At 35.6% G+C, this 16,127-nt stretch overlaps 3 protein-coding genes across 5 annotated transcripts; 1 reads left to right on the top strand and 2 right to left on the bottom strand.

Annotated features, from left to right (window-relative positions):
- The first annotated feature begins 298 nt into the window (after window positions 1-298).
- Pp2a-29b (Protein phosphatase PP2A regulatory subunit A) lies at window positions 299-3,897 on the top strand. Of its 2 annotated transcripts, none has more exons than XM_071796686.1 (10): window positions 299-665; window positions 1,000-1,191; window positions 1,466-1,685; window positions 1,779-1,939; window positions 2,017-2,172; window positions 2,263-2,534; window positions 2,616-2,810; window positions 2,882-3,125; window positions 3,208-3,451; window positions 3,662-3,897. In XM_071796686.1, exons 1-10 carry the CDS (start codon window positions 582-584, stop codon window positions 3,664-3,666), a joined length of 1,773 nt encoding a protein of 590 aa, XP_071652787.1. In that variant the 5' UTR covers window positions 299-581; the 3' UTR covers window positions 3,667-3,897. The 2 variants fall into 2 exon arrangements, with proteins under 2 accessions (XP_071652787.1, XP_071652786.1); XM_071796685.1 differs by having other exon boundaries at window positions 3,657-3,897.
- Window positions 3,898-4,147: 250 nt separating this feature from the next.
- LOC139824186 (uncharacterized) lies at window positions 4,148-9,785 on the bottom strand. 2 transcript variants are annotated; one of them, XM_071796687.1, is made up of 10 exons: window positions 9,135-9,785; window positions 8,576-8,764; window positions 8,259-8,498; window positions 7,932-8,171; window positions 7,718-7,813; window positions 7,359-7,633; window positions 7,179-7,277; window positions 6,802-7,075; window positions 6,466-6,710; window positions 4,148-6,383 (listed from the first exon to the last, which is right to left on the bottom strand). In XM_071796687.1, the coding sequence occupies exons 2-10, from the start codon at window positions 8,714-8,716 to the stop codon at window positions 6,224-6,226; spliced, it is 1,770 nt and encodes a 589-aa protein (XP_071652788.1). In that variant the 5' UTR covers window positions 8,717-8,764; window positions 9,135-9,785; the 3' UTR covers window positions 4,148-6,223. The 2 variants fall into 2 exon arrangements, with proteins under 2 accessions (XP_071652788.1, XP_071652789.1); XM_071796688.1 differs by having other exon boundaries at window positions 9,340-9,785.
- A 2,989-nt stretch (window positions 9,786-12,774) lies between these two features.
- Window positions 12,775-16,119, bottom strand: LOC139824194 (F-box/LRR-repeat protein 4-like). The gene is made up of 7 exons (XM_071796691.1): window positions 15,889-16,119; window positions 15,365-15,464; window positions 14,714-15,275; window positions 14,432-14,630; window positions 13,977-14,346; window positions 13,550-13,895; window positions 12,775-13,413 (listed from the first exon to the last, which is right to left on the bottom strand). Exons 1-7 carry the CDS (start codon window positions 16,108-16,110, stop codon window positions 13,005-13,007), a joined length of 2,208 nt encoding a protein of 735 aa, XP_071652792.1. The 5' UTR covers window positions 16,111-16,119; the 3' UTR covers window positions 12,775-13,004.
- Window positions 16,120-16,127: the final 8 nt, after the last annotated feature.

Genomic DNA, 16,127 nt, shown 5'->3' with positions numbered 1-16,127 from the left:
AGCACTCAGTGCTGCTAGTGCTAATGAGTTTTTCCCAATAAAAAACGCTATAAAAATTTAAGTGAAAGTTATATTTTAATTTATACAAATATAATCTAAAAAGAGATAAACGATCATTTAACATTAACAAACATTTCTAGGCGCGATCTCTAGCTATATTACAGCTTTATCGCCATACGCTTAAAAATGGCAGAACCGGCAGGACGCAATTGCATCATCGCGCCGCGCAGCTGCAGCTCGCAGCTCGCGTCCTCGACGCCGCGACGTCCTCGTCCGCGACGCGGACGGGCCGAGAAGAGAGCGTAGGGAGTCGCCATCTGATGGCGGCGCGAGTCATCACTATCCATCACTACCGTCAGTGATTCACGGAGTCGCATGGGGCTGCCAAGTGAATTTCGAGCGAGCTCCTAAATTACTAAACGGCGTTCCGCAATTATGCTGTAACTACGCGCGCGTGCCCGAGAACGGTGTCCGATACACATCCCCCGGAGACGCGAGCATCGACGTAGGCGCATCTGACGCGGCCACGAGGAATCCTCACGAGCGTTTACACCGAATCACCAGTGTTGTCCGGCAGCAAAATGGCAGCGAGCGACTCCAACACGGACGACAGCCTCTATCCGATCGCGGTTCTGATCGACGAGCTGAAAAATGAGGACGTCCAGGTAATCGCCGCGACAACGGTCGCGTCGAGTGAGCTTTCCGCTTCCTCTTGTCCTCCTCTTTTCTCTTTCCCGTTACTACCCGTTCGCTGGAGACAATACCGAGATAGCGGTACTCTAAACAGCGTTTTTTTGAACTTGCTAAAAAGATCACGGAGATACTAGTGCTTGTGATAGTCTAAGATAGTGTTAGAACACGTCATTGTGAGAAAGATACCCGGTTGGAGCTAAAATTTTACGTATTTAGCGTATATAAAGCAACAACTTTCATTGCTACTTTTATCACAGTTAACACTTGTTACAGAAATCATCATATGTGTTGTCCTTTTCGTTACAGCTACGTCTCAATTCTATCAAGAAGTTATCGACGATCGCGCTGGCGCTAGGAGTCGAACGAACGCGGAGCGAGCTGATACCGTTTTTAACAGAGACGATTTACGACGAGGATGAAGTCCTCCTTGCGCTGGCTGAACAGCTCGGCACGTTTACTCCTCTCGTCGGTGGGCCAGAATTCGTGCATTGTCTATTGGTAATGACAGATCTGTTTTAGATAATAAAATAATTGACACAAGTCTAAGAATGATATTTATAATTGGACTTTATATTTAAAATTTACCTCAAGTCTGATTTTAAGTGGTAATAAGATCGCCAATTGTGAGTCGATCGCTTTCACACATACCAAAGATTGTGCTTAAGACGATCTTAAATATAATATTGGGCTATGAATACTGCTTTAATATCAGTTTCAATATCTTCGTTCTGTCTATTGAAGAAATAACTATATGTATAAATTTCTGATTTAGCCACCACTGGAATCTCTGGCCACTGTGGAAGAAACCGTGGTCCGCGACAAAGCTGTGGAATCCTTAAGAAATATCGCGAGCCAGCACAGTCCTGCAGATTTGGAGGAGCACTTTGTTCCATTAGTGCAACGCTTGGCTTCAGGAGACTGGTTCACGTCAAGAACATCGGCATGTGGCTTGTTCAGCGTTTGTTATCCGAGGGTGAGCCCAGCCATTAAAGGTAATTGTATAATAATCTTATATTTTTTTGCGGATCAGTTTTTAAGTAAACAAAATTGATAATCCTAACGTTTTGCGAATTTGAATGTTGTAGCGGAATTGCGAAATCACTTTCGCAGCTTGTGCCAGGATGATACACCTATGGCGCGACGGTCAGCTGCTTCTAAATTAGGCGAGTTTGCAAAAGTTGTGGAGATCGAGTACCTCAAATCTGATTTAATACCAATGTTTGTTATACTCGCTCAGGACGAACAAGTAGGTGCATTAAAACGATGAAACTTGATAAATGTTCTATCAGCCAGATTGTTATACAGTAACTTATAATTTTACAGGATTCAGTTCGTCTTTTGGCTGTTGAAGCTTGTGTCAGTATTGCAGCGTTGTTACAACAAGAGGATGTTGAACAATTGGTCATGCCTACGCTTCGGCAGTGCGCTAGCGATCAATCATGGCGCGTTCGTTACATGGTGGCAGATAAATTTACAGACGTACGTATCATTGTTTAAGACTTAATATAGAGATTTATTCTGAGAAAATTTTGTATTAAAAATACCATCTAAATATTTTTTTTTCTGCAGCTCCAAAAGGCTGTTGGCCCAGAAATAACGAAAACAGATCTTGTGCCAGCATTTCAAGTATTATTGAAAGATATCGAAGCAGAGGTGCGGGCCGCAGCTGCCGATAAAGTTCGCGATTTCTGCCAGAATCTTGATCAGTTTAATCAGGAGTCTATAATAATGACAAATATATTGCCCATTGTTAAAGAACTTGTAGCAGATCCTAATCAGCACGTAAAGTCAGCTTTGGCAAGCGTAATCATGGGATTAAGCCCCATTCTTGGCAAGCACAAGTAAGGATAAATAAAATAATAATTTTAATACAATATTACAAAGTACAACAATCGATTGATAATTGTTTAATATATTTGCAGCACAATCGAACACTTGTTACCCCTATTCCTATCTCAGCTCAGAGATGAATGTCCCGAAGTGCGACTCAATATAATTAGTAATCTAGAATGTGTTAATGAAGTTATTGGCATACAACAACTCTCGCAGTCCCTCTTACCTGCCATCGTGGAATTAGCCGAGGACTCTAAATGGCGTGTGCGACTAGCTATTATCGAGTAATTATGTTTGCTTTTGTCTAAATTGAATTTAAAAAATAGTCCGCTTGTGTTAATAGCTTAAATTTCAGGTATATGCCATTACTAGCCGGACAACTTGGCGTGGAATTCTTTGATGAGAAATTAAATTCTCTGTGCATGACTTGGTTGGTGGATCATGTTTATGCAATTCGAGAAGCAGCTACGTTAAATCTGAAGAAACTGGTAGAGAAGTTTGGACCCGATTGGGCACAGAATACAGTGATACCTAAAGTCTTGGCTATGTCCAGGGATCAGAATTATCTTCATAGAATGACATGTTTGTTCTGCATTAATGTAAGCTACATCATTATGCTGTACAATGGCAATAGTAATAGTATGTATTCTAACATGTAAATTTACACAATTTCTATAATAGGTTCTGGCTGAAGTATGTGGTCCAGATATAACGACAAAGGTGATGCTTCCAACTGTATTGACAATGGCAACTGATAACGTTGCGAATGTAAGGTTTAATGTCGCTAAGACTCTACAGCGAATTGGACCTTTCCTAGAACCCTCAGCAGTCCAAACTCAAGTAAAACCTATCCTCGATAAACTCAATACTGACAGCGACGTAGATGTGAAATACTTTGCTTCGGAAGCCATTGCTGGCATTGCAGGTAAACATATCGCTATATTTTATTATGAATATATATTTTATATATCTTTTATTAAGGTGTAATGAATGAATAATCAATATGTCTGAACGTGTATATATGCATGCATTTCTAGCTTGTCTCGTTATGAAAAGTACTTTATAACACGCTAATTTCTTTTTGATTCCTTAATTACATTTGATTACATTTAATTATGATAATGTTTCAGCGTAGGTTGAACGACACAGTGCATTTATCACTTATCCAATAATATTCAACTTAAATTTGAGAGAGAAAAATAACATGCCACAATATGTTTCACTTATAAACACATGGCAACAGGTAATATTATGCACAGTCAAAGTAAATTTTGGCGAGAAGACATACAAATTCTAACTAGTAGATTATTATTAAACCGTACTTTAAGTTATGTTATATTTGTATATCTATAATTACAGTAATGAGTACAATATTCGATTTAATTGGTAACGTGTATTTCTCATACATATTTAAGTAACTGTCTTAAAAAAAAATAATATAACGATAATAAAAAAAGTGTCTCTGAATCATTCCTACAAACAAAAAATACCCAGTTATTAATTAATTACACCGTTTTTCCAATCAAAAGCTTTAATAATCTCATGTCTTGATACATATATATGTGTGTGTATATATATATATATATATATTTTTTTTCCCCCAAAGAGAAACAAGAATCAGTTATATTTTTGTTATATTTTATTACATAGCCATTAATATGAACATCTTACATAACATGATATTATCACAGCTTATCACTATTATTGTTTAATAAGTTTACGATATATATTTATTAAACTTAATAGGTACTCAATATTATGAATATACCGATATTATGAAGACGTTTATCACTTATTGTAAGCATTTCTAAGTTTTATCCACATATTAAGAAACTAAAATCAGTTATTTATATTTATAAAAGTAAATTAAAAAAGTGATTTTGTTCCTTCCACTTCAAATAAAATAAAACTACCTTTTTCAATTATATGCAAATAATAATTTAATATAATTGAATTTAAACCAAAAATGCGATCAATAAGTAAGTTATAAAATAATTAACGTTGTAATAACGTTATAATATAATTAACGTTGTGCTATAACGAAGTATACAGTAACACGAATTTTGTTCGTTTACTTATTGCATGAGATAAGCGTACTATTGCTGCACAATATAGGGATGTAACTGTAACACTGTATATCTACTATACTTCTTGAGCTTTTAAAAATTTCATTTACGATACGATTATTATGAGATATAATTAAGATCAATTCTTTTTCATTTTAAAATCTATTTAATATGTATGGAGTCTTTAACCATTATTGGATTTCTAATGCTTGAATACTTTCTAAAATTGAATACTTGTTAAGACATTAAAGTAACTATCATATATATGACATATCATGACAACTTCAGAATTATATAGGATATAATTGCATTAATAATCCGTATCATAATTATTTTTATATAAAACATCCTAAAGAAAATAATCCTTATGACACTCAAAACTTCAAATTTTTAGAAACATATATGAGTTAAGAAATATATTATCTACTATTTTAAAGATGCTTCTAGAAATAATGCAAATTTTAGCACTCTGTAAAAAGGTATTCGTAATTGTTATGCACTTTTAAAAGCCAAATTATTAATGCAATTATTTAAGATATGATTTATACAATGTTACCACCTGTTGCTTTTTCAGTTTTCTTAATTATATCTTAATACATCATTTGTTAATACAACAGAAATGTTTAATATACTGATTTAATTGTTAATACAGTCTGTAATAACGCAGTTCTTCTTTTATTATGAACTTATCAATGAGATGGAGATTTACTGAATTTGACACGTTTTTTGATATAAAAAATGATGATGAAAATGTAAGGTAATCCGTAAAGCAGTTTGAAAAATTGCCAATCTTTTTCTTATTGGTATTTAGTTACTGAAGAATCTATCTTTTATACATATTATGTCTTAATAATCTATATATGACTATATATTTCTATATAACATTCCTTTTAAATATTCAATACTTACTAGTAAATTATAAAATTAACGTAATTATAAATACTAAATAGATAAATTGCACCAGTGAAATTATATTTTACTCATATCTATGTGAAAGTTGTATTATCTTTTTGAACAGCGATTGCTTACTGATACTACTGATATACTTTTTATAATATAATCTTCATGGCAATTTTAAAACTTGATATTCAAATTTTTACTGCTTATATATATAAATATGAGATACAACTTATTAATAACGTAATATCTCCAACAAAATAAAGTAATTAAAGTAATTACAACATATCTCGTCCACATTTTGTGGATAATACCTTACAAGTATGTAAATTATATATATAAATATATATATGTTATACGCGATGTAACGAATATATGAATATGATGAAAACATGAATATACATGAATGTCATATAATGAAATAATCAGGAGGAGTAAAATATGGAAGTTTGGCAACTGGTTTAAATCTATCGTGAAAATGTAGATACAGTATGTCTCTTCTTAGTTTTCTCATTCGCGTTCTATAAAACAACTTCGTTATTTTACAAGAAGCATACAAAACCTTGAACGGAAACATACCGTACCTTAATCATCGTCGCTTTGTACATTATCGTTACATACGCTTGAAAAGCGTACACATCGGCATTATTCTAGTACCTAGTTATCCTATTTTGAATATTTCTACTTCAAGTAGGAAGATACTTGTGTTCTCGTAGCACAATGGCAAGTATAGATTATATCGAAGCCATGTCCGATTTCGTCAAGTCCACCGAAATCGTATGACTAATTGTAGCAACATGTGCAGTCCCACTATTGTCACTACCACTGTTAACAATATTTAACGATGAAATTTTGGCCCGTTGATACGCTACAACGGTATTCAAGCTCAAGAATCTAGAACAAACAATTTCAATAATGAATAAACTGGACGTATTAATGTTAATTGTTCTAAAAAAAAAAGTTAACGTTTACTTACCTTATGCAGACATACATAATCAGTAATGCAGTTCCGGCTGCGAGCATTCTAATGATGGGTCCTTCTACAAGTTGGATAACTATCCAGGCAGCAGCAGAAGATCCACACATCGTGGTAACAATAGCAATAGTTTGTAGACAATGGCGTGGGGTCAAACTGTTTTGCCAATCCAATCGGCTAGCATGTTCAACATTGTATTTCGTATTGCACACTTTACAAACGAGACTGTCAGCATTTACAGAACTCTGAAAGAAAAAAAATCACGATCGACAAGGTGACAAACACACAGATGATCCGACAAGCAATATTCAAAATAAAACGTCGTAACCACTTTACCTCAACGAGCCAGCGACGCAAACAGTCGTGATGTACAGCACTTACATCACCCCTACAAAAGCATGGTTGTATCAATGGACCAGCATCTTGTCTCTCACTGTCATAACAGATCCAGCAATCTTTGCTGTTAATCGATGCTGTATCTGCAGAGAGAAACGCGGTATCTTGAGACGCGCCCTTTTCTTGCAACTCAATTTCCTTTATGTGTTTCCCTTGATCCAGATCCAGTCTCTTCAATAAACGCTTCGGATTTAGGATCCATAATTGCTCTGGACTGAAACCGGAAATGACGAAATGATATTGCAGAAGAGCATATTATAAAAAAAATATTTATGAAAGAAATTTTATAAGATAGATGAAAAAGTATGAACACATACCTCATACAATTCCAAAGAACACAAGGAAACCATAGTGCGACGCCAACTTCAATAACACGAAACACAACGTCATGCCAATTCCTGCTGTACAATGGCACCCTAGAATAAGAATATACGTTAGGAAAAGTCTAAAAATTCTGTTATAACTTACAACTTAGATTTGTTCTTTCGTTTCCTTACTTTGTTTTCCAAAATTCACTGAGGGTCTCGCTGAACAGAAAACCAACTACTATAAACAGCATAAAAGCTTGAGAGAGTAATCCAAATCTTGACTGATGTAATTGAGACGTATTCACTTGCTGCATGTGCACAGGCTCTGCTGTAGATGTAGACGGACCTGGATCGAACAACTTCGCCGTTACTTGATCCTCGGCAGGGACTTTGGTTGTATCAGCTACACGTTTATTCGTTGCAATGGAAGTAACTTGACATTCATTTAAGAATCCACCACGAACCTAATAATAAAAAAAAAACCCATAAGAAAACTCGACAATGTATAAATGCTGTAGTAAAAGTATTACAATGTGAAAGGAGCATACTTTGAAAAATACTTCCACTCCATAGATCAAGAAGAAGATCACTACAATGAATAGGAGCACTGCGTAACAGCCATTGAATACATGTGCATAAAAGCTCTAGAAAGAAAAAATAATTTTATTAACAAATTATCTTTATCAAGAATGTCACACACATGCAAATCAATAGGATATTATAATAAATATAAATTACATTTTCCCATATTCTGTTACTTACTTGATCTACTTGTGAATAGGTCTGAGCCGTGATAAACTCCGCTAATAAGAGGGAATACGTTATTATGTTGAAGACAACAAAGGCCAGAAAAGATTTTGACAAAAACTGAGGTTTGTCCCAGCGAATGTCTCTCAGATGAACCACTTCGGCCCAGAAACAGACGATCAACGATGATCCACTCAAGAGCAACGGGTAATACGCTGACAGCAAGCTCCTGGACCAGCCCTCCTTGAAAGCAGTCTGCAAGAAAATTAAGACCGCGTGATTAAAAGCATAATAAAAACAAAAAGTTATAATTAAAAAAAAAATGTAAATATTTTTAAATACCGGCGAGGTGAAGTATGCCCCTCGTATCATCGACGCGAGGAAAACCACAAAGTACAACACTTTTTGAGTAGTGACCCGGCAAGCTCTCAGAAACGACGGTGCCTTCATCCGCTGCCACTCGGCGACGATACACATGACAAGTTGTATCAAGCAGACGAAACCGAGTATGAAAAAAATCGTGGCGAAGGCGATGTAATAACTTAGATTTGGGATGTGGCATTCCGGCCCGTCAAACTGGATCTGGAAACGAGATAATTAAACGTTATCGTCACGAAACGATTTAGCGCGGTCAACAGATCAACAGAAGTACTTATTACCTCACACAGACAAGTCCCATTATGGCATTCCCCGTGGCCGGAACAGTTATCGTTCCCGCAGCTGTTGTTCCAGGCCATCATTCCAAATTTAACCAATAAGGACAATGGATTTTGTGTACTCAGCGCGATCATCTGTTCCATGATCGCTGGATACAGAGCAACTGCTCCGGTACAGCCCTCTAGAAAACTCTGTTTTGAAATGCAAATTGCTCATCATTCAGGTCATTCTTCGCACCACACATTTGATTAATATGCAAATGACGGACAAGAATTCTTAACATTTTTAGAATTTATGCGTAATACGTAAATTCATGCGAGGTGGGGGGATCACTTCCCGATACGCAAAGAATCGCGGGGGGGGGGGGAGAGACAGATTACTTAAATTTCAAAAATAAAACAAGAGGATGTTACGTGGGTCTGTGCAACTTGGCAACTGATTCACCAAATTACTCACGTACAGAACAATTCGCGCTGACTATGACGGGATATAATCGCACGATAAAAAACCGAGTACCCCGTATCTCGCGTGTGCATAGTATATAATTAAGATGCAAAATACCTGGCCTCCCCGTGAGGCAAATTCGAGCGAGAGCGATATCGATTCCCCCGATATCGTGTGTCTAGGATTTCTAGATTTCTAGCTCGGACGAGCGACGCGCGACGTCCCGAGGAACGGAGCTCACACGCTTTTCAGGATTAATTGGCTCCTCCGAGGGGGGAATGGGAGAAAAACTAGGGTATATCCTCCATGCCTGTCGACTGACCGTTTGTCCGAGCCAGCGCGTCTACGTGCGTTATGTAGGGCTCGCAGGTGCAAAGTGAGTACAGATGTACGCGCGAGCGAGGACGCCGAGGACGTTGAGTTCCCACGGACCGAATCACATTAGTCAGCTGTCGCCGTTCGCCCTTCTGCGCAACGCAACGCTGCCATCGCGCCACGAGCACGAGCGAGGCTACACGCTCCGCGAGTCCGCGCTCCTACGCATTGACCTCGATCGCGTCACCGTCAACAGGACCGCGATCTCCGCCGAGGATTCACACGCGAGACCGAAAAATCATGCCGAAATAATTATGTAACCGCATCGGAACACAACGAGAAACGAGAAACGTCCCCCTCGCACTATCACTCATCGAGGGACCCCCCCTTCGACACCCCTCGATGACGAATTCTCGAGAATCCCGAAACAATTGTCCGATGACGCAAACGCCGTGAACGCCGTAGATGCGATGCAGTCTCGTTGCGTCGCTCGATTTGTCCAGATTCGCCCAATGGCGGGTCCAGTAATGCCCTCTTTCCTTTTCTCTCTTTTAAGGCCGGTTTTCACACGCAATGATTGGTGGCGCCAGGCCGCGCCAGTCGACTAAGGGTTGATTTATAATAGCCGTAACCGTTGATTTAAGCCGTAATCTTTAAGAAATTGACCAATCACAGTCGAATGTGAGAAGAATAATCGACTGTGATTGGTCAATTTCTTAAAGATTACGGCTTAAATCAACGGTTACGGCTATTATAAACCAACCCTAAAGCCCCTTGCACAATGCCAGGCAACAGGCAATAGGAACAGGAAATAACCAAAAAATCGTTAATTACAACCTAAAAAATTCAAATGCTATGATTGGTTGGCAATAGGCAATAGGCACAGAATTTCCAACGTGACGGAAACTCTGTGTCTATTGCCTGTGTCACTGTTTATTCTGCATTTATACATGATTTCTGATTTCTATTCCCTGTTCCTATTGCCTGTTGCCTGGCATTGTGCAAGGGGCTTAACGCAGTTCAACAGTGGCCAGTTAGCTTAACTAGTAGTTAACTCTCACTCTCCGTCTCTATCTAACCTTTGAGTTAAAAAGAGACAGAGAGTGAGAGTTAACTACTAGTTGAACTGGGCCTAAAAATGCAAGTGTAAACACTTGATACAAACTGGCGCTAGTAATGTGGCGTTTACTGGCGGTTATTGGCCAAAGCACAGAATTAATCTGTGGTGTATGTGTGTGTGTGTGTGGTGTGTCCGTGCTACGCCCATAATTTTCGTGCTGTGTAATTTTACACAATATATTTTTGCGATATTAATATCGCAAATAAGAGTTCAATTACTGTACATTGTACATGCAATAATAAAATTCAATTGCATAATTTTAGTTAATCAATTTTACGCTTTTATTAGCCATCCATTTGACTCACGTAGTGTCACACGTACCAAAGTTACATATTTCAAATATTTCGCCATTATTAGTAAAACGTGATGGCCACGGAACAATAAATTGATTTCGGGACAACAGGCGTCACAATTCATTTAATTAGTAAGCAAAACCTGTATCAATCTTGTATTTTATATTTATTGTAATAAAACATTTAACCATGCATCGCGTAGATTCGGCATTCGAACATTGGCCACGTTCTGTAACGCGCATATGCGCGCATTTATCTATAGTATAATATACGTAACGTTTACTATAGAAAATGCGCGCATATGCGCGTTACCAGAGCTCTGGCACAAAAAAGGTGAGCAGCTATTTGGCGCGAAGAAATGCAAATACAAGTGAAGGGAAAGTAAAATATATGTTTAGTTCAAATAAAAATTCGACAAAATAACCTCTCTTGTAATTTATTTCAAATGTTAATACTGATTTCTTTCGTCCAAAATCTCTAAAGATATTGTATTTGTATGAGAAACGAGATTATGATCGATAAATCATCGCTAACGTATAAAATTCGTATACTTCATACGAAAATACGATCGACAGGTACAAAAAAACTTTAACATATTGTAGCCAAAAGAAATGCAGCATTAATTATACTAACAAAAAAATAAACGTTGTTAAGTATGCACCTAAAATTAAAGCCTTGCTGAGACTTATTTATAAAAATCATTATTTATAAAAAAAGATTTAACATTTTCGATGTTTATTCCTTTTAAAAAATTAGGAACAAAATTATTTCGAGGTTATCACGTGAAGTCAAAGAAATTGCGGTCAATAACAGTGCTGCGCGAATTATATTAATTAAAAGTTTTATCCGAAACTATAGTAAATAAATTTGTAAATTGAAAGACATTGTAGTTAATTTTTTAAGAAATATTAAAAACGATCAGTTAAATAAAACTATTGTTCATAAATAATATAATTTATAAATGTAACTATTTTGGACTACTGCAATAATTATATATTTTCTGTTTCATAAAAAATATATTTTCTCGAAATTGTAAAAAAATAATTGTTTTCGTCAGTTATGAAAGAATTTCTTATAAATACGTTTCTTAGTTCTGAAACGATCATTGTTTCATTTCAAACTGTTATTACGCTTGTAAGGCTGATCTATCTAAACAAGAGTGCACAAACATATGTCGCAGTTGTGTGTATTTATGTCAATGAAGAATATGTACCGTACTACATCCACAACTGACCAGCCACTAATATAGAATAAATCTTATAATAGTGATTATATATACGTCCAATCCGCAAAATGCAAAAAATAAGGGTGCACCACAAATAGTTTCAGTTTCACAAAGAATTATAGATCCTTTAGACAAATGCTGCTCAGTAGATAAAATTAAACACATACAAAAAAAAATTCTGTCGCTAAAGTATCCATTTACGAAATAAAGAGAAGCATCTGGAAGAATTGCGTTTTGTATGCAAAAAATTATAAAAATTCCAAACTAGTGATACATATCACAGTTATGAATGACTTTCACAAGACAAAGGCTTTAAAAAGAAATAATTTTAAAAAGAATTGAGTACCTATCCTGAGAAGCTTCAAAACTCGTATAAAAATATTCAAGTGACGAAAAACGAATGGGTTTGAATTTGTATAAAGTCGGAAAGTCAATCGGGATGTTCCCAATGATTTAAGCCAAAGGTCTAAACAAATAAGGTGTGTTTGAAAAAAGCACATTAAATCAAAACAAGGAAACAAAATTTTAAAGAACTTGCCAATTCAATTTAAAAATAATAAGTTTCACGAAAAAACGATTGCAGATATGGCTCACGGTCTGCAAACTGAGATTATCGCGAGAAATTATTTTTGCATGATACTGCATGGATTAAAAGTGCAAAATCAAATTTCAGTTTGTCAGAAATAGGTTTAGGCTTGGAAAATTTTTTTTGGGCGTGGGAGTGCAGAGGAAAAGGTAAAAAGGCCCTCCCTCGCAAACTTCTAAATTTTTTTTTATACTATAATATATGTAAATATACAAGAATCATTTCAAAACTCTTATTTATTTCAAATTTTGCGCACTTTTACATTACTGCGCATGCTTTCTCTGATGCTCATGTATGTACTTGTACATACCCTGTCGATATAGAATATTTCTTAACCCGAAAATTGTCACTTTTAGTACTTTATAACTTTTGTTTCTACTTGATAGCGACGATTTTAGCTTTTATATTCGAATTTAACACGCCAAAATACATAATATATTGTTAAATTTCAACCAAATTGGTAAAACTGCCACCTTCCTTCATCATCATAATATCCCTCATCATTATCATCAAGATAGAATTGCTTTTGATATTTAAGGATGGACACGTGTGGATATTTTTCCTTCGCCTGAGCAACGAACGCCTGGCCATCACGCATGGCGATGGGCCCGTTACGCAGAACGTAGATTGTTTGTAGTTTAGGACACTGCTCAAGAATTGCGAAACTAGATATACCCCACAAGTATAATTGTCTTAAGTTTTTACACAGTGTCAGATCGTCATCGTGGACGTAGAAATTGGGATACCGAGAATTGAGATCAATCAAATTGACTTCTTCTAAGCGTTGACAGGAGGAAAACAATCTATGCAAGCTATGCTTATCGATTATGCAATATCCTACCGGTGCGGACATGTTTCTGTAACAAAAGTCATATTATTAATTCAATCGCAATAAGAAAAACAACATAACCATTTCATAATGTTTGCAAGAAATGTAAATAAACATTTTGATAAAGAATATGTGTTTTAAAAGAAAATCTAGCACACACGTACATCTCAATCATTGTCAGTTTTCGTAAATTCTTGCATTCAGCGAGGGCATGAATACCTTGCGATGTAATAATATTGCCCGATAAATCTATTATTTCCAAGTCTGGACACGAATTTCTTAACTGTATTGTGATTGCGTCTAAATGTAATAATCTTCTATGATCGTTCGAACAACCCAGCATGCTCAAGTTTAAGTCACGCATCCGGCGAGTTTTTTGCAGTATTTTGCAAAGAGATTCAGCTCTTATATCGCACCATTCAAGGTCTAATTTCTCTAGAAATTCTAGATTTCCGAGACTCGAAACTTCTTGGTCCATTACCTCCAGAGTACAATAACTGAGATCCAATACTAAAAAAAAAAAAACAAAAAAAAATGAATATATTAGTCACATACGGTTTATCTGTAATCTTAACAATCATATTTACGTACCTTTCAAATTTTTGCATATCTCTGAAATTTTTAATATAGATAATTTGTCAACAAAATTGCAGCTATTTAATCGTAAGTGCGTTAAACCATCGCCGCAACTCTGAAGAAAGTTTACGAAATCCGGAGCAGAAATGCAGCTCGCTGTAAGATCCAACTGTTGTAAATATTTACATTTGGATGCAAAATAAGACAGAATTTTATCATAACAAAAGGATGAATCCCTAGAGTACTCTTTTCTTAAATTTCGCAAGTTCAAACATTTAAAGAAAAAAGGATCCTGTGTTAAATTATTGAGGCGTATATTTACTTTGCTCATACGGCAAAACGACCTCATATCCAAGTATTTTAATATCATTAGTATTATTTCATCCTGCAAAAACAAAACATAAAATTTTAATAAATAAGACTATGTTGTAATGAATTATAACGAAAAATAAACTTCAAAAATATTTTACAGAAAACGCAGAAAAACTGTCAAGTTGCTCCTTGGAGTCTCCCGAAGAGAGTTTGTTATCTTCTATAAATTTTACATAATTCCAATGATTTCTTAATAAAGGGTGATTCACATGTCCCTGCTTAGAAGATGGCACATCTTCCTCTCGAGATACTTGCTTGTGCGCGAGCTTACTCTTGTGAAAACTCGTTGCTACATCGCTGCAAATAACATTGAAACACATTTTCATTATTAAGTAAATAAAATAAGATTGAATATTACTTAATATCGACAATTATAATACCTTTTACAAATAACGCAATATTTAGGAAATTCCTTTTGAAGATCAAGTATATCCGAGTGTGCATTTTCATAATCACGTGTTGTATTATACAAGTCCTCCAATAGATACATGTTCCAAGCATCTTTCTTTTGAGAGTCATTTTGTTTTTGTTTAGCACAACAAATACAATAACGCGAGCAAGAATGTCTTTGTACCCAAATGCGATGTAACAGTTCAGATAAACTCTCATCTTCAGGATTTTTAGGTAAAATCAATTTTGATGTACCGATCAGCAACACAGCATCTAGCTGTGTGCAAGAGTTGGATATAAATTGTAGTCTAAGCTTTTTGGTTTTAAACGTTTGGTTACAAGACCGTAAAAGCGGGGAAAATATCCGTGATTCCCCATGTCTGCGTCTATAGGATGTAGAAATTCCGTAGAACTGAGGGTCTCCATCCCACAATAGAAGCCACCGACTCTCATCATCAGAATCTTGGGCCCAAACTTCAGTTACGTTCCCATAATTATATACTTCATATATAGAGACTCGGATTGGATATACAGCTTCATGAAATTCAAGATCTTCAAAATAGAAAATTTACGTATAACCTTTTCTTAACATAAACATTTTTCTTGCCAATATCTTGTTTATCAATTCAAATGTTACGTACCAATATCATGATAATAAGCATCTCTTAAACACTTTGATGCAAAAGTATATGGCACTTGTTTCTGCCATGGAGATATTGAAATATCGAAATCATACTTCTTCTGTAATAAAAGAGCAAAAACCCAAGTAGCAAAGTGACGTCAAATGACGTCTTAATAACGTCTATGACGTCATCTTTGCTACTTAAGAAAACGTACTGACTATTACCAAATGTTGTAGCATAAAATTAGATTGCGATTACTTTCTATAGAAATATAATAATTGTATTGTATAGAATAATAATAATTATAGAGATAATAATAATACAGATATAATATCAGGAGAGGATTATTACTATTCCAACCCAGAGCTGTGTTTCAAGTCTGACAATTTAGTCGGCGCGCAGTTTACTATGTAAAGTTGGAAAATATATAAAAATTTAAAACTTTAAAATAACTTTTGCACATCATCAATCGCGTCTCAATTAGTCCGCTTCTTTTATATTCGTGAATAACAGATATAATATCAGAAAATGCACATACGTACCATAAGAAAATTTTCATGGTTTGGAAAATTGCGAGGTGTTCCAATGATATTATTACGAATATTACTTATGCTAGTAGTATTCGTACAGTTTTTTGCGGATATATTGCTGTCCTTCACAAATTGATATATGAAATCAACATAATCCTCTCCTACCACTACTCTGTCAGTATAAGGATATTGGACATCACTATCGCAATGTGAAGATTGATAATTGGATGTCATGTTCTCTCTCTGAAAAA

This window comes from Temnothorax longispinosus, unplaced genomic scaffold, assembly GCF_030848805.1.
Source record: "Temnothorax longispinosus isolate EJ_2023e unplaced genomic scaffold, Tlon_JGU_v1 HiC_scaffold_29, whole genome shotgun sequence".
In the NCBI taxonomy this organism is placed as follows: Eukaryota; Metazoa; Arthropoda; class Insecta; order Hymenoptera; family Formicidae; genus Temnothorax; species Temnothorax longispinosus.
This window is presented reverse-complemented; position numbering and strand designations above follow the sequence as displayed.